Raw genomic sequence first — 14736 nt, forward strand, 5'->3', positions numbered from 1 at the left:
GTAGCACCATATGTTCCTGTACTTCAGCATGAAAGACAAAATGTCTGCAAAATGAAAAGCAATGGATTTTTTCCAAAAGTTACTGCCATGAGAATTTAAAAATATACACTTACTTCAAATACCAAATAATCAGAGCAATCGAATTAGAAAAGAGATAATTAAAAGACTAACAGGTTGCTAAATCATGCTCAGGACACACAGCCTGGCGTTTGCTCTGGTTTGTAATTAAGATGAAAATAGTAGCAGTACTAATGTCTCCTTAATCTCTGCCCAGGTCTGAAACATTAGACTGCACTCAGAGCACATTTCAGCTGAGAAGGGCCATTAAGGACTGGCTGCCTGGCACGGCAGGAAGCTGCTGTAATTGCAGGAACTTTGTGCTCCCAAGCAGGATTGTTGCTGCTGCCCTGTCAGCTCATCTCCCTGGCCGGGAATGTCTGGGCTGTCATCCCGGGATGTCAAATCCCGGCTCCCCACGGGGTGCACAGCACTGGGGAGCTCTAGAGCCTGCACCGAGACCTGAGCGGGCCCATTCACAAACCCTTCTCGAACTGACCCTGCTGCAGTGACTTTGCACAGGAGCAGGCAGGCAGAACCTTGCCCCAGCGTTCCTTTGAACACAGCCCCGGCTTCACAAGACTTTAAGCAAACATTTCAGCCCGCAGTGTTTGACAGAGAGCAGCAGCCACCTACCTGCTAGAACGGAGTCTGCTGGCGCCCAGCCAGAACAGCTCCAAATCCCGAGTTCCTTCCTTCCACATCTGCCAAGTCACAGATGTTCAGCCTGAGCCTCGCCATGGAGATTTATATCTGCTAAGCACCACTTCCCCCCTCCCTGGCACAGTCACAACATGCCACACTGTTGATGGATGCTGAGGGCCAGATGACCATCTTGCCAAAATACTGTGTTCTCTCTTTTTTTTAAGCTAAGAATGTTCATTTTCAAATTTTATTCTGATAAAATCCCCAGCAGAGAGCTGACCATGCCTCTGGTTGGTTACTATCATCTTCATTTCCAAATCAAGACAACTACAGCTACACAACTACTCTGCAACAGTAAAAACAGGCCACAGACACAGGACAGAAAACAGAGCTTCCTCGAGTGAAGCTATCACAGCCTTCCGGGTGTGGACCCATTGTAAATCATTTTGTGTGCCAGGACTCCTTTAAGCAGCCCTGTATAAGATACATTAACAGCTTCTAACTGAACTGCTGCACACACAAAAGAGATTTAAAAATAGCTTAGTTTCCCACTAGCCTAATTCAGGAAATTCAGGAAGGAAGGAAACAGTGCCTTAAAAGTTGATTTTGAAAGGAAACACATTGAAAATGTTTGTCTCAAACTGATTGTTCATAAAGGTGTTTTCTAGGCATGCGAGTGACTTCAGCCCCAGTTTTTACACCATGCTGAAAACAGACTAAGAATAAAGCTGTTAGAAAACTGGCATGATGCAATGGAATAATCAACAGCAAAACCTCAGGAAACCTGCATTAGTTGGAGGCTGATTAATCCTGTCTTGTCTTTTGTTTAGCTCATGGTTCTTAATACACAGGTGATGATGACGATATTTGTGTGGTTGGTAAATTGTTTCCAGAAGTATTGATAAGAGCTGCAAGTGGGAACCAGGCACTACTGACAAGTGTAAGCATTTGCTCAGGGTAACAGCACACCCACAGCTCTTTATACACATCAAGGTCTCACCTTCATAAAGACATTTTTCCTGACCGGGTTGCCACCAGGGGAGCGTTCACACACGTAAATCAATGTTCTGCACATCGATGCTATCCCAGCCCACACATACAGGAACTCTCCAGGGCCAGAACTCCGTGAGTTAATCCAGCCAAGCTCTCTGGGCAGAGCTGCTTTTTCTCCTAAGTCACACCAGACTGGTGCCAAACCCTCTCTAGGCTCAAACTCCAGCATTACAAGTTGGAGCAGGGACAGGACTTTCCAATGGCTTTCCACAGTAAGCAAGGGAGCAAAGAAAAACAGCAACATCCTCCTCTCCCCCTGGGCATCCCACCTCTGGAGTCACAGACTTGCTCTGGCCCTTTCAGAAGCTCACAGGACACCACAGAACTCAACTTCTGCAACATAAACCAGAGCAGAAGCTTCTGGGCCAGAAAAGTACAGACATACCACAAAAGCCAATTCCAGAAGAGGCATAAATGTTGCTAATCTGATGACCAATTTGTTACAGATTTTCAGTCTTTCCCTCTGATGATGAATTCAGCACATAACACCAAAGTTGTGGGTTCAATCTCCATACAAGCCATTTACTAAAGAGTTGGACTTGATGATCTTTGTGGGTCCCTTCCAACTCAGAATAAGCTGTGAGTCTGTGAAAATAGATGTCACTGAACATTTATTTTGCTGGCTTTCAGATCTGACATATGCTTGGGTTTGGGCTTTTCAGCATTTGGCTTTGTGTTCAGAGGGAGAAGTTTTCTGCACAACACATACACATGTTCACAAAACCAGAGCAAAACAGGATGCAAGGTCTGATTACCTCCATGTCTGATGAGCTCTGCCCAAAATCCCACAACACCACACAGGAGGCGTCCAGCCCAGCTGATTGGTTTGCTATCAGGGCACACCTTCCATGGTGTGGAGAATAGACAGAGATGGACAGATCCACAGGTCACAAGCCAGCATCATACCAAGCCAAAGTCTACAATCTCATCCACCCCTGGTTCTCCACAGATCTGAGCTGACTCAAGCCCTCAGTTAGAAGTTGAATCCTGAATTTAGATTGCTGAAGGGATGGTGCTCAGAAACAGAACTGTACCTGCAATCTGTAGGGCAAAGAGCCACTTCTGATTTACATCATTAAAATAGAGAAATCTGTGTTTGCTGAAATTTATGTTTGCAACAGATGTCTCTGGGTGTGGCAGAATTGAGACTGTGCTCTGCTGATGACACTTCTGGAGCCATGAAGAAACTCTCCCAAAGAACCCTTTGCACCATGTTTCCACAGATATGATGGGACACAAATTTGGCACTTGGGCCTCGTATCAGTAGTTCCGTGAGTTGAGATGCAAATCAAGCAGCTGATGCAGGCAGCAACCAACTCTCCTGACACCCGATGGGCAAAGCCACAGACCAACAAGCCTCAGTGTTTGGCATGAAAAAGCTCCTGGTTCCCTGGAGAACAGCATTTCTTAATAAACAAAATGCAAACACTACTTGGATTTTTCTCATTGCAGGGAATAAAAAAACTTACTAGTAACTTTTATCTTTCACAACAGATTCTCTCCCAAGATTTTCCAGAGCCTCTTTGCTTCCTGTGCATCATGACGTGTTTCTAAGCAGCACTGCACAAACAAGTCAAAAATCTAACAAAACTGGGGAGGTATTAAAAGCACTTAAGCGTCAAATTTGAGAACAAGCATCACCTGACTATCTTTGCAGTCAAGATCCTGTTTCCCCTGCAACAAGGACAAGGAATATACAGAAATCTTACATTAGGTTTAAGTGACGTGCAGGATTAATATCTAACACCGACTGACTGAAAAATACATGTGCTAAGTGCAGCTCTACTAAGCACAAAGCAGATAAAGCTAAGGTTGCTACATTTAAGCTATAGATCTTTTCAGTGATAAATTCAACAGTATTTTGCTCTCAACACCAATAGAAATTGTTTCTCATTTAAAACATTATACACCAATCCTTCAAGTATCCATTTTCCAAAGTGACACTGGAATCAACTCTCATTTTTTTTAGTAAAAAAAAAATAAAATAAAAACACATGACACAGGAAAGGTGGAATAGAATATGTTGCCCCGGAAACTGACTCCTGTGCCTGAAGGACACATTTCCAGGTGGCAGCTGATAAGTAAATACACTTTAATTTGCATTGCTGTAGAGTTATCACAAAAGTGGGTCATGCAAGTCCTTTTTTGCTACATCTCCTTTTGGAGTTCCCCAGCCAGGGATTCCATGGATACAACTGGATGCATTTGCAGTATCAATAAAAGGAGTAAACACTGTCCAACTCATTCTTGACAAATCCAGGATGATGGAGTGATCTGACAGCATAAAACTCTGGGATCCATGCTTCAAGACAGTCCAACCAGTCATTTCCATGCTGTTAGCCAATCCAGCAATTCAGGCTCAATGTAACATTCCAGTACACTCAAAAGTTTAAAAAAAAAACCTTCCCATTTGATTACGTTCATGGAGAAACTAAAACACATAAATCCCAATGCCCTCATGCTGAAATTAGGGTTTTTTTAAAATAAAAACTCAGGATCTTTTGTCCTCATAGTTCTCCAAAATATTTACATGTGCTATGGTTTTAAGTGGTCACAGTGTAGCATTCAGCAGTCTGGACAGGAGTGTAGGCCAGGCATCAAGCCCCAACAACAGGAATGAATGAATGAAAGTTGTTAGTACCTGTACCTGAAGGAGACATAGGTTTGGTATCTTCTGCTGTTCAGTTAACACTGAAGAGCCTTTGGTCTCGGTGGCTGGAGAGCTGGTTAGGAAAAAAATCATTGCTGGAATGCTTTCTTGTCATGTTTTCTTTATGGACTTAGTGACACTGCAAAAACCTAAAATTCAAAATTTAACTTCAGGTTACATAAATTTCTAAAATGGACCCAAGTATACAAGATGAATGACAGGGACAGACAAGTGACTTCATTCAGAGCACTGCATGAGCAGAGATATTTAAGCATCTTGTTTTGTCTGGGCATCCCATTTCAGTGCAAGTCAGGCACCAACAAGGAATGAAGTGCTCAAATGCTTGGAAGGATCTGAGTCAATTTACAGGTTCTGCCTCACAGCATTCATGTATTTGTGCTTGATATATTCATCTGCCTCCAGTGGAATGTTCTTTTTGTTTCACATAATCCAACACTATTTTTAGAGGCTGATCTTAATGTCCTCAGTAATGTTTGCAGACCACAAAAGTCATAAGATGGATTTTGAACATCATTAAAGTTTGCTCACTCTAAACCAAAAACAGACTCAGGAGCCAAGAGGGGATGTGGGTCAGGAATCAATGCCTTTCTCCAGGCTTATCTGCACTTGGCCTAAGTGGGAGCTTATCATGGAGTGATGAATCAGCCTTGTACCCTTTGTAGAAAGCACTGATATTTTCCTTTGAATCCAAGTCACAGGTACAGGCTCCACAGTTGATCACGGCAAATTTTCACAGCTCGCAGGAGCTTAAAGAGATGCAGTAAAAGAAATCTAGTAAGTTTTGAGGTCAAACATTTGAAGGAGCTATCTCACTACTGTTTAATGTTACAGGCATAAAGGGTCTGGAATAATTAGTGTCACCTTGGGGAAGTACCAAAATGGAGACCTTTAGGAGACATTCCATATTGTTGGTTACCACATGGCCCACTGCACTTTTTCAGCTATGACACATTTTTTACTCTTGACAGTGCTTGAACACTGCTGTTTCACTGGTCCAAATAACCACTTTATTTATTATAGGGACTTTTATAAACCAGTTAACTTTACATGAATCATACAAACAAAATAAAGGGTAGAAGAAGCATGTTCTTGCTGAACTACACAGGTCCAGAGCTGCTGGCTGCTGGCTTCTTCACTCCCCGTGAATGTTACTGAAACAATGCAAATATGCCCGAAATTTTATAGCAGAAATGATGAGTAGAACTAAGATTATTTGTTATTCACAGCCTTCACAGAACTGTTCATCTTTTAAGACAGCCTAGCTCAAGATAGCAGCTTTCCCATTCACAATCAATAAATTTGCACACACTTCCACGCAGCATACCAAATGCTCATGGACACATCTCAGATCACAATCCTGACCCTCCTCTGTGTGCCTTGCAGAATTAAATGCACTTAAAAAATAATTTTACAAGCCCGCTAAATATGCACAGAGTAATATCATTATTGCTTATTTTTTTAAGGACAACTTTAGTTTATTCCCTTCACCCCCCACGTTATACTTGTATAACTCATTCCCTCTCAAACAGATTATTGTACTGCTTTCTGCAGTAAGCAAAATTCAAAGCTGTGTTTTGGTCCTAGCTGATTCTCTTCACAGAGACCACCCTTTAACCAGTGAAGAAGCACAGGCAGACAAGATTTACATCGAGATCATGACTTGAAGATAATTCTCAGTGCTCCCTCAGTAACTATATATCTCTGGGCATGACAATATGACCCAAGATAAGCTGTGCTTCAGTTTCCTAATTAAGGCATAACTTACTAGCATAGAAGCCAATGAATTTTCACTGCCAGAGTCATTTTCTTATGTACACAAGGCTTTATTATACCTCATTAAATACCCTGTAATTTGGAATGCCTCACTGTCCTACTCCTGTCAACATCCCTGCACTTTATGTGTGTGTGGCAGTATAAAATCTGAACCCCACACTACACTGCCTGCCACACTCTTCCCTACCTCTTAGCCCCACTACAACCCCTGCACAACTCTCCATTGTTAAATTCATAATAAAATTTAAAAATTTTTTAAAAAACATTAATAGGTGAACAGAAGAGACAGGACATTCTGACTGGCACACTACAAGGCTGAATGTCTTAAACAAGCAGCACTCACCAAAAATTATTGTAATATACTGACCCCATTACAAGTGCCATAGTTCAGAGACTTTTACAATTTAATCACTAATATTTCTAAACCCATATTTTACTGTTCTAAACTCACAACACTAACTCCAAAAGCTGCGTGAAGAACTGATACATGAGATCCTGAGCTCAGGTTAAAGGTACTCTCTCTATGCAAGGACTCAGACAAGACTTTAATGTGAGGATTTGCCATTCTGGCACTAAGAAAAATAAAATAACACAAAAGTGCCTACTTATTTCAGGCAAACAACACTAACAGCCGTGCAAACTCCTGATAAGCTCTCTGAGGTAAAGGCAAATGGTTCACACCTTGACCCAATCACCATGAAAAAGAAATAAGCTTCTCTACAGTTTCCTGTACCCACCAAAACAAACTCACTACTCAGAAAAATACATTGTTTCTCAAAAATGCCCAATGAAAGAAAACAGACGAAAGATCGGTATGCCAGCTCCATCCCAAGTGGACCGGTACGACAGGCAGGGGGTGGGAGCAGGCGCTCTCTTGCAGGGTGTTTGTGGGGACCGGCGTTGTGATTGATCATCAGCCCTTCCCTCCTGGAGCTCCGGGGGCAAGTGGTGGGGAAGTTCCAGCAGACTCTTCAAACACGAGAGACGGCCACTCGTCTCCGGTTCCACTGCTCCTCCTCTCCATCCCGGTTAAACGCTCCGGAGAGACGGGCACTGCTCACGGGGCTGCAGGAAGACACCGCACGGGGCTTTGCTGTGGGAACTGCGGGACCCGTTCCCAAATCCCTGGCAGCACCGACTGCCTCTCACCTCATTAACCCCCCTCTCAGGGACTAGCAGGGACCTTGCTCCCAGAGACGAGGGACACTGGAGATGACTTAAAGGTAACGTCTCTATTCCCTACTCTGCCTCTCGCTTCCATCAAAGAACGGCTGAATTAGCACTAAGGCCGATCTCCAAAACAGAGTCGCCTGTGTAGCGGGATATGCAGCCTCAGGGAGAAAGGAAAAGACATAAAACTTGGAAGCAGTGACTTCCCAGAAGGTGCTGGGGTGTTCTCAGTCTTGTAGCAGGAGGGGCTGTGCAGCTGAGACCCCCTGCACATCCCACTGCAACCAGCAGTGCCACAGCACCAAAGAGCAAACCCTGCAGCTGTCTGCCACTCGGATCAACCTCTGACCTGCGCAGGAATCAGTGCTGAACGTCCAGACAACCTAGTGAAACCAGCCCACTTTCCATAGGGAGAGGCATCACTCTGCCATTAACATAAAGTTTTGCTGGAAGGATGATCCGCCATACACTAAAACATTCAAATAAAAAGGAATTTTGTCAGTGAAGTTAAGAACATCGTAAATGTCTTTAAATGTAATCCTTAAATAACATGGAACTGTAAACCTCCCCCAAAAGTCTTACAACATGGGTTACTAGTAGGTTCATTGTTTTGATACTACAAAACACATTTTCAGTGTGATAAATCACAAAAAAACGAGTTGGGTAATAAATGCAGCATGCTGTAGTCACATCCATATTCACATCTCATGCCCTAGTTCTCTTACAGTGTGTGTAACAGCTATAACCAATTTACAATTTTGACAAACAAACCTACAGAGTTCAGTTGAAAGACTCTGATTGAGAAAGCTTCAGAGCTCCACACTTCAAAATTATATACCTGAAATAAACATGACGTCACAATACTGTCAAGGAAAAAATTCTACTGATCCTTGTAGCCTTTGGTCACACTCTGAAAATTAGGAAATGCTGCCTCAGGCTCCCAGATGTGCAGTCGTAGGTGCCACCAGGACAGGTCAAATCACACACAGAGTGCTGTGCAGTGCTATTAATGACAGGAAGATTATTTGCATTTCAGCTTTAAGAAACATAACTTGTAAGCAAACATACATGGAAACATGACATCATCCCACTCTTCTGCCAGCAAAGAAGAGCTGTTTGCACAGAGAGGGTATCAAGTTAACTCAGTAACATTGTGCATTTTTTCTCTTTGGAGTCACACTGCAGTTTCCCCATTTTACTCAGTGCAGTGTTTTCTAATTTAATTTTCCTTCTCAAAAGTGCATTTATAAGAGAAAATGTCCAAAATTTATGCTGAGTCTCTGCTTAGCCTACAAACACCTTTGCTCAAGGAGAGGTGATGCTGCATTTGTTCTGTAAGAGCCCTCACACCTCCAGCAGTACAGGAGGTGTTAGTCAGCAGTTTGGCTTCTCTTCTTTAATAACCTCAGCAGGAAGCAAGAAGCACACATGAAAGCCTTTGGAAACCTTCCTTTCACACAAGTTAAAGCTCAAAGTAAAACAAAGGACTTCTTAAAATAGAAAGTTGAAAATAAATCACTTAGATTAAAAAGCCAACACTTAGATTGCAAATGCTGAAAGCAGATCAATTTATAGAGGCACTTACACCTCAGGTATCTGTGTCAGAGCTAAACTGTCACATATTTTTCTAGGGTGCGTTAATGGTCTCTTCTCAAAACGATTTTACTGCTGGTATTTTCTCATCTAATTTCAGCAGTCTTTCTATCCCAAATACTTCTGTTCTCATTACCTAGAACATTTAGGTGTGCTTACATCAAAAGATTGTTATGTTTTATTTGGTTAAAACCTCTATTAATTAAATACATGTGTTTTCAATTAACTGGCACCAAGCCAAATTTAGCTCTCCCGTCCCATTTTCTATCACTCCAAAGGCTAAGGACACTCATTTCAGAAAAATATGTAGGAGAACCATGAAGTAGAGGGGTTTTTAAAGCCTTATAAATCTTATAAATGAAAGCTGACATGTCATACAAGAAAAAATACCAAGATCAAACCCTTGAGCATAGAAGATGAGAAGAATTACGAAAGGAAATGTTATCACCTCATCCTTTATTCCTTTAGCTGTGCCTGTGAGCGAGAGGCTGAGGTAACTTCCCGCATAGCTTAAAACATGCATGAAGGCCAATGATTAATGCATAAACACAGCCTGCAAAGCAGCTCCAGCTGCACATCACATTTCTGATGGCATTGTAATATTATACTGCAATGCTCTGACTGCAGCTCCAGTCTGTCAGGAACCTGCAAACTCTGATCCATCCCACGCATCTTTACGTACAGCCGCGGTTCTGGGAGAGGTAACACCACCCTGTGGAATCCACTGCTTCCCTGTGGTCACCAGGTGCTGACAGGATCACAAATCCAGGTAAATGGGAGCTCCTAGAAGCTCCCATTTCTCCAGGAATAGCCAGGCTGTTCACAAACATGCTTCCAATTAGGAACACCAGGTCCAGGTAGAGAGTACAACACTTTTGGAATGAAGTTTGACATGCAGAGGAATGACTTCTCTCAGACATGATTCAATGTCCAGTTCAGATCAAGGACAGGCTTGTACTGACTCTAGTAAATTCTGACTACATAGTTAAAATATTTTATTTTACTCCTTTAAATATCAAAACATGTTTGTCTCTGCCATCATTTAGGGTCACCAACACTTCACTCTTGCTGCTCACATGACAGTCCACAAGAACAACAGTAAGTTGAGAAGCACCCTGCAAACTCATGACACAGATGTGCAAACATCTGACAGCTAGCAATACTCCAAACTTGAAAACATACTGGATTCCACCAATGTGGTATAGTATACTTACTGCATGACTTCGGGATCACAATCAAAATACTGTCCTTCTGTGTTGCTCATGAGAGTTTAGGACCAGGCTTCCAGGCCATTTCCTACTCCCATTGTCACAATTTCAGCATTCCTTACTACAAGATCAGGATTTTTATCGCCTACACTCAGCTGGCAGGGTCAGGTACACACAGAACATCCAAATTAAGATCTGCACATTATTTTCACAACAATAACAAATTGTAATGACCAGTACTTCTACCACTTCCATATTAACTGTTCCCCATAACTTTACAGTGGCTGACAAAATCAAAACATAAAATACCCAGATGGATTCAGCCTTGCTGTGAAGACCAAGTATTTTCCTGAAGTTAAAGTCTTTCCTTCACAGCAGAGCTGTCAAGAGTCTTACCAAGTTTGATCAAGGTCAGACAGATGTCAGATTTAAACCTCAAGCTTGCATCAAATTACATAAATATGAAAGAAGAGAGGTTTGACAACTTTCTGGTGAGAGAAGTTGTCAAACAAAAGAGAACTTCTCTGTAAAAGTGATTATATAAAGCACAGGGCAGGCAAAGCTCTGATTAAAGTCAATAAAGAGCCTCCCAAAGCACCAGCTGCCCTCTCCAGCACCTTATGGCCTGAGTCCAATCTTTTGACAGCTGAAATACACTGCACAAAGGATGCCAGGCAACTCAGGAATAAAGTAACAACTGCTTTCACTGCACTGTTAGGAATATGGTTCTTAACAAGGCTACTTGGGGAAAAAAAACCCCAACCAAACAGAAAGCCTACACTGCTGGCAGCAGAAAAAACAGATCTTCCTTCCCCTGTGAGTGAATTTTAAAAATACATAATTAAAGCCTTGGATCACCTTCCTACATATACTGTGGTGGACCGAACATCACAGATGCAAGAAACAAGTCATTTTTAGGAAGTCTGGTTCCACACTTCGTGCCACTTACAGAAAGTCAATAGTAAACACAAAGAACTCAATTGAGAAAAACACAGCATTTAATGGAAGTTGTGTAACACCAACTTTAATAACTTCTGTATTACACACCTTCACAGATTTGTCACACACTCACCTTATTAATAATTTTAAAGTCTTTTTAAAGAGGAGTCTCTATGCTTACTGTGTTGGGGATGGTCAGCCCTGTCAAAAATACTTATTTCACTGAACACAATGTGGATTTGCCCCTGCAGAGAGGGGTGAACTGAGGGCATTGTCCAAGTTAATCCCAACAGGTGACTGGACAAGTGTGACAAAGGCTGAGTACAGCACCCATCTCAAAAGCAGATCCAACAAGTGGCAACTTTGACTGATGCCAACACAGTTTCACACAGCTCCTTATGAAATGGAAACACATGAACTCCATCCAAGACAATTTGCTAAGGCAAAATCATCACTTTCTGCAGAGCTTGACTTCAAATCTACATATAAAGGTCTGAGAAAAGGGTTTTCAACAAGGACACTGCCTTCATGAGAACATCCCAAACCACATGGAAGAAATAAAAGGCAGCAGGCTACAGGAGTTTTGCTAAATCTAAAATGAGTTATTTCTACAGCAGAGTAGGATGTCTGAACTTTGTAGCTTTCAAAATAACAAAATACTTACATTGTGACTCTCCTAAGATAAATAATTTATTTCCATCAGTCAGGATACAGAGCTCTTAAAAACTAAGCATGTTTATTGGAAACCTTTCCAAAAGGCAGCAACAACAACAGCAAAGAAACCCCTTCTTGATCTTCCTAAATTTTTAATTTGTCATGATTAAAAATCTGCAAACTCAAGGCTTTGAAAAGCTTTAGGAGCTATCAGATTGTTTTCTGTTGAGCCTACACTTCATTTGGGGTCTTTTCCAAAGTTTATGGAAAAGGATATAAGAAGCCTTCAATCAATAAACAGGAAATTTTAAAATCTTTAAAGCCACTGACAAGGTAGATTAGGAAGGTGGAAATGAAATTGGAGACACTCACCTCCACTCTGCTGACTCAGATATAGGCAAGGCAACAAACATAATGCAATTCCTCTTATGCAAACACAAATCCACCTAGGGAGAAACAGCTTACATCTACCAGCCACAGAGTAGGGTCAGGGTTGAGAGCTTCTCCTTGATACCCTACACCAAAACTCAAAATGCACTTTTCTCCTGCTTCTTTAATCTACCCCACACCTGCTGGATGGACAAACATGTACTCCAGTTAAATCACCTGCTAAAGGAAAAATGGTGACACCAGACTCATTGCCCTTCATTTCACATCAAACATCATTCCTGCTGCAGAAATAGCTGGAGTAACACTGAAACTGCCTTAGCAATTTTCAAAGTGAGCTTTTGCTCCAAGTATTGACCCACCATTCATTCCGTTGTACAAACTCCGGTGGTGAGGGGACAGCTCATCTGTCACTTGTCTCCTGAGGGTACCTTCTCTGCTGCCTCCGCTGAGGTGTTTGAGGTGTTCTGGGCTCGCTCCATAGTGTTGTTTCAGATGCTCCGGGCTTGTACCCCTCACCTTGTGCAGGTGCTCTGTACTTCCACTGGGCGTGTGCTTTTGAAGGTGATCTGGGCTGCCACCGCTGTGCTTTTGATGCTCAGGGCTACCACCAGGCCTCTGCTTTTGAAAGTGTTCAGGGCTACTACTCAAAACGTGCTTTGGGATAGTTTCTGGACTGCTGCTGCTGTGCTTTTGCTGTTCCGGTACTTTGACAGTGGTTTTGTGATGCTCAGGGCTCGGCCCTTTCAGGTGATGATCAGGACTGCCAGAACCCCTGGGCTTCTGCAGGTGCTCTGGACTGATACTCCTGTGTTTCTGATGCTCAGGGCTCCCTTCCCCCCGAGGTTTTTGCAGGTGCTCTGGACTGGTGCTTGGGTGGTGTTTGTGATGGTCTGGGCTGTCTGTGCTGCCCGTGCTGGAAGTGCTGCTGCCATCCCCAACATCTCTGATGTACGCGCTGGTGGCAGTCAGCTGGCACAGGCTGATCTGGCTGTCGATAGAGCTCCGGCTGCCTGCTCCTCCACTCTTCTCCTCATCCAGCAACACACACAACTCCTTCAGCTCCAGGTTCTCCTTAACCACTTCTTCTTGCCTCACTTCCAGCTCTTTCAGCTTCTGCAGGTATAAGGCCACCTCCTTGTGCATGACACTAGCGCTGTACCTGCCCAGCCTCTGCCACTCGCGGGACACCCTCTTGCCCTTCTGCCGGTCATCATCCAGGAAGCAGCAAAGGTCTCTCAGTTCCTGGTTATCTTCCTGGAGCTTCTGGTTGATGTCCTTTAAAAGAAAGATTATCATGACAGAGGAGTGTCTAAAGAAATTGACGTTCAACTGTTACACAGGCCAATGGACAGCACTGCTGCAAACTCATACTTAAGCACTCCAGTGAGGCATAAATAATTCCATGTGTAGACCTGGCACGTTGTAACAGCACCATGCTTTGAGCAAACAAAGCTGCTGTCCAGCAAAAACTGCCTTTAGCTTGGAGCTAACTTCTAATTTCTGATACAGCAGAAGAGTTTCAGGTGTTTAATTAATTTTCATGCTAAATATCAGAGTAATTTAGCTCCCAAATTGGGCAAAGATTGTAAGTGCTCTCAGGATGATCTCACTCCCCTGAGAAATATTCACCTGTGAGTTATTGCTAAATAAAAGTGCAAGGTACATCAGAAATTATAATCTCTCAAATAATTAAGTATTAACATTTATACTCCCTATTCCCTAAAGCATAGTCACATATAAAAATGACCATTTTAGAGATTTTTTTTTAAAATTGGGGTTTGCTGGATTTTGTTTCTGATTGGCATAAAAAGCCTGGTCAGTCATCAATTGACTAGGATTGCTTCAACCACTCTGAAATGAAATAATCTGCTTAAATAGATTTTTTTCACCCCTAACAAAATGAAGTGCATGATTCTACGCCCTTCTCTAAGTGAGGAACAGTCTGAAGCAAATGCTCTGAAGTAAAAATGCTCAAGGTATTACCACAGCAGAATAAAAACACTTTCAGTATTTTGTCCTTCTAGTTTGGACTTGTGACCATATTTATCTTTCTCCCATCATCTACATATTCATTCCTTATGCATGACATTACAGCTAGAGATTAGCCACAGTTTTTAAAAAAGTCAGTCTTATGGAAACACCATTTTAGCACAGTTTCCTAGGAAAAGGAAGTTTTTGTAACTTCACTGGATTTAGGTGCATGAATGCCTGCATTTGTCTGATTTTTGCCTCAAAACAACTTGGAATTTGAACACTTTTAGCCTGTATTTGACAATGGGGAAAAAAAAAAAAAAAAACCCTCAATGAGGCTTTAAGGTGTCCTTATGAAACTCTGCTAGTGAGAAATGCTTGAAATGACCTCACAGTGGAATAACAAAGTTGTGGAACTCCACAATTCCTCAGTCAGGAAGCAGGAGACACCCATCCAGCTGGTCATTCTTACTCATGGAGCAGTTATTTCACACAGGACAAAGGAGGGAGATTTCCAGACACCAACACAGGGCTCAAGAAACCTCCTTCTCCCAGATTCTTTTTGAAAGTTCCAACTGAGGCATCTGAACAAAAGACGGAAGTCAAACAAGA

At 42.4% G+C, this 14736-nt stretch overlaps 1 protein-coding gene across 9 annotated transcripts in view; it reads right to left on the reverse strand.

Moving 5' to 3' along the window:
• Nucleotides 1–14736, reverse strand: part of CCDC85A (coiled-coil domain containing 85A) — a 67552-nt gene that overhangs the window by 50791 nt on the left and 2025 nt on the right. For 4 of the 9 annotated variants that reach the window (XM_066177909.1, XM_066177906.1, XM_066177908.1 and 1 more), the window contains exon 3: nucleotides 12513–13428. In XM_066177909.1, coding sequence (XP_066034006.1) covers nucleotides 12513–13428 — 916 coding nt within the window. The other 5 variants (XR_010719895.1, XM_066177912.1, XM_066177910.1 and 2 more) reach the window with 5 other exon arrangements.

This window comes from Chamaea fasciata, unplaced genomic scaffold (assembly GCF_029207755.1).
Source record: "Chamaea fasciata isolate MVZ Bird 193981 ecotype frontalis unplaced genomic scaffold, bChaFas1.0.hap1 SCAF_3, whole genome shotgun sequence".
Taxonomy (NCBI): domain Eukaryota; kingdom Metazoa; phylum Chordata; class Aves; order Passeriformes; family Sylviidae; genus Chamaea; species Chamaea fasciata.